Source organism: Pezoporus wallicus, unplaced genomic scaffold, assembly GCF_028554395.1.
Source record: "Pezoporus wallicus isolate ANWC-B61680 ecotype Strahan unplaced genomic scaffold, APGP_CSIRO_Pwel_v1 scaffold_7402, whole genome shotgun sequence".
Classification (NCBI taxonomy): domain Eukaryota; kingdom Metazoa; phylum Chordata; class Aves; order Psittaciformes; family Psittacidae; genus Pezoporus; species Pezoporus wallicus.
This window is the reverse complement of record NW_026641037.1, coordinates 4,114,301-4,117,686: the sequence shown is the minus strand read 5'-3', so window position 1 is coordinate 4,117,686 and position 3,386 is coordinate 4,114,301. Positions and strand designations below refer to the sequence as shown.

General features: G+C 62.4%; 1 protein-coding gene across 1 annotated transcript; it reads right to left on the bottom strand.

Moving 5' to 3' along the window:
* Positions 1-1,092: 1,092 nt before the first annotated feature.
* HES1 (hes family bHLH transcription factor 1) lies at positions 1,093-2,889 on the bottom strand. The gene is made up of 4 exons (XM_057421663.1): positions 2,726-2,889; positions 2,545-2,640; positions 2,370-2,457; positions 1,093-1,677 (listed from the first exon to the last, which is right to left on the bottom strand). Exons 1-4 carry the CDS (start codon positions 2,831-2,833, stop codon positions 1,193-1,195), a joined length of 777 nt encoding a protein of 258 aa, XP_057277646.1. The 5' UTR covers positions 2,834-2,889; the 3' UTR covers positions 1,093-1,192.
* Between the last annotated feature and the right edge of the window lie 497 nt (positions 2,890-3,386).

Genomic DNA, 3,386 nt, shown 5'->3' with positions numbered 1-3,386 from the left:
GACTTGTTAATAAGGGCAATGCAAGCTGTAACCCGAGACTGCTGCTCACTCTATCTAGGGCTTGCATCTTGCCTGGAAATGGGGCATCCCCAAGTCAAAGGGGTCAGTTGCCACTCTTATATAGTCCACACAGCCCCGCATCACTCCCCCAGACACGTGTTTTCCATATAACAGCAGAGGAAATGCCCAACTCTATCAGAAACATATGCAGAGCATTAATCACCACGCAGAGCCTCGCTGGTGCTCAGGGCCGGGAACAGCTCTGTGCTTTTAAGTCCAGGTGGAGGTGGTGCCCAGCTCCTGCTGCAGCCTGTCAGCCCGGAGACAGGAGCGCTGGTGTCAGGTCCCGCGGAGAGCCGCTGGGTTTGTAACTCGAGAAGCTGGCAGGAGCTGCTCTCCACATCAACTGACCGCAGTCATTCGCAACTTACACCACGGCCCGGGAGCGGGCCCCTCCAGGTCCCGGGCAGGAGGCTCACCAGGGCAGCTTGGGCTGGAAGCCAGAATCTGCCTGGGCTACTCCACTCCGTCAGCCCAAGTAGCCAGGAACAGAGCAGAGAAGCCTCCTTCAGCGCGTTCACCATCTCTGCAAACATAAGCTCTTTTTAAGAAGTCTGATGAGTTGTGCTGCTCCCAAGGAAGCAGTAATTACATCTGCCCCGGGGCAGGGAGAGGGGCCAGGTAATTTCACAAGAACATAAAGGGGACAGAGGGTCTGACTGACAGTTCCAGCCTGGAGAGCAGGACAAGGCAGACCTGGAACAGCATGATCCACAGGCAGCCAGGAGCAGGGCTCCCTCCTATGCACATATGTCAGAACTCCAATTTATCTCCAGAGGCCTTCCAAAATGGAAGAGACACTTTTATTTTAAGAGCATTAAAAACAACCAAAAAAAAACAACAAAAAAAACACCCCCCCCCCCAAAAAAACAAAAAAACAAACCACCACCCAAAAAAACAAAACAAAAACAAACAAACAAAAAAAAACAACCAAAAAAAACCAAACCCCCGATCTTTGGTGTCACAGGGAGAAGGGGAGGGAAGGGAGAAAAAAGATCTCGTGTAAAACACGAAACACTGTCAAAGGAGTACTATAGTACAAAGGCACAATCCAATATGAACATATAACCTATGTACAGCCGTGCCAGCAGCACAGGGTGCAGTGCTCAGTCCAGTCCAGTGCCCACCACCCTCACCAGGGTCTCCAGACCGAGTCAGCTGTGCCGGGTGGCGGGCCAGGCGGCGAGGCAGCGGTGGCAGCCGAGGGTGGGCCACCATACAGGGGCAGCACAGCTCCGGCAGGAGCAAAGGCAGCGCTGGGGATGAGGAAGGCGAATTGCCCATCGGAGGCTGGCAGCATCTGGAAGCCACTGTACACCTTGGCTGCATCAGCACCTGGCTTGCAAGGGATGCCCGGGAGCGGCCCTGCAGCACTGCCTGGTGGCACCAGGGGTGGCCCAAAGGCTGCGGTTGGTGGCAGCGGTGGTGGTGGTGGGGGTGCAGGGTAGTTCATGGCGTTGATCTGGGTCATGCAGCTGGCCAGGTGGCCCAGGAGCCGGGTGCGCACCTCTGTGTTGACACCCTCACAGGTGGAGAGGAACCGTGTCACCTCGTTCATGCACTCGCTGAAGCCAGCACGGTACTTGCCCAGCACTGTGGGGTCTGTGCTCAGAGCTGCTGCAAACGGAAGAGAGGAGCACAGCAGTCAGCAGGGTCCTCAGGGAATGGGGGTGCACAGCCCACAGGTGTTACATCCTGGAGCCCTTCTAAGCCAGGAATCCAAGAAGGGAGTCCAGCCCTTCTGGTAGGGTGTCTTGTGTTCCTGGGTGCCAAGGATTCAGATGGAGAGCATGGCCCCTCTGCTACCATGTCCACCGGCATCAGGGTCCCACGTGGGGTACGTACTATCCCAAAGACTGCCCTATGGCCCTAAATACTGGGCATCCAGGTTGGGTGCACAGCTCCCCTGTGGGTCTTATGCCTCGCACCCCACCAAAACAGACTCAGGTGGGGAACACAGCTCTGTTGGTAGAGAGGACCCAAGCAAGGACTGCAGCCTCTTTCAGTGTCCCCCAGTACATGTGCAGATACAGAGCACAATGCCCCCTCCGCCCCCAACCCCCTTGTACCGGGGATACAAGTACACAGCAGAGTGCCTCTCACCACCTCCCAGTACTGGGGATGCAGCTGGGGGCTCCCTCTGTACCAGAGATAGAGGCGTAACACAGTACCCTCATCACCAGGGGTGCAGGTGTGGAGCCATGTACCCTCCATACTGAGGATGCAGCCGGCAGGGAGCACGATGCCCGAGCCCCCAGGATGCAGGCAGGAACCCCCAACCCTCTTCCCTACGGTCATCTGGGACTCACCGGTCATCTGGGCTCGCTGGAGGCTCCGCAGGTGCTTGACAGTCATCTCCAGAATGTCGGCCTTCTCCAACTTGGAGTGCCGCGAGCTCTGCGGGGACAGGCAGGGCTCAGACCGGTCCGGCGGCACCGGCCCTCCCCACGACCCCCTCCCGGGTTCCCCCCCCCCCCCGCTTACATCCTTCTTCAGCGCATCCAGGATGAGCGTCTTCAGCTGCCCCAGGCTCTCATTGATGCGCGCCCGCCGCCGCTTCTCCATGATGGGCTTAGAGGACTGTTAAGAGAGGCGCCGGTCAGCCCCCGGCGCTGCTCCGTGCGGCGCTGCCCTGCCCGGCGCAACCCGGTCCCGCCGTCCTTACCTTCCTGTGCTCTGCCGCAGTCTTCGGCTTATCGGGCGTCGCGTTGACGCTGGCGGGGGTGGCGGCCACCGGCGAGGCGCTGCTCTTCTCCATCAGGTCGGCCGGCATCCTGCGCGCCCGCCGCCGCGGGAGAGGCGCCGCGGCCGCAGCGGGGGGAGGGGGGGGGGGGGGAGCGAGAGGTGGCGAGCGTGTGACCGGGAAGACCCGGGAGCGGCTGTGCGCGCGCTGCCTGGGGGCGGCGGGGCTGGCACGGCGCGGCTGCCGCGCGCCCTTGGCCGCCCCTACTTATAGCGCGCGCCGCACGCGCGCGGCTCGTGTGAAACGTCCCCCGCCGCCGTTCCCACACTCGCGCCCAGCCAATGGGCGCCGCCCGCACGCGGCCCCGCTCGTGGACGGCGCCCGCCCATTGGCTGGGGGCCGCGCGGCGGCCGCCGGCCAATGGCGCGGGGCAGGCGGGCGGGAGGCCGCGGTTAACCCCTTGGGCGCCGCCCGCGGGAAGGGCGGGGACAAGGGGCTGACCCTCGGGGAGCGGCGCGCTAATTAGCGGGTTAATTGGCCCCCGTGGCGGGCGCGGCCCCGCCTGCTCCCCTCGGGGGGCGCCGGCCACAGGCCCCGCGCTGGCTGCGCTGTGGGGGGCCGCGGCCCTCCGGGGGTGTCGGCC

What these genes read in the sequence shown, in the direction of transcription:
- HES1 (XM_057421663.1), bottom strand. Translation starts at nt 2,833, where the DNA reads ATGCCGGCCGACCTGATGGAGAAGAGCAGCGCCTCGCCGGTGGCCGCC. An exon ending in TGGATGCGCTGAAGAAGGAT is followed by an intron (nt 2,458 to 2,544) that starts GTAAGCGGGGGG and finishes CTGTCCCCGCAG; the next exon opens with AGCTCGCGGCACTCCAAGTT. An exon ending in CCAGCGAGCCCAGATGACCG is followed by an intron (nt 1,678 to 2,369) that starts GTGAGTCCCAGA and finishes TTCCGTTTGCAG; the next exon opens with CAGCTCTGAGCACAGACCCC.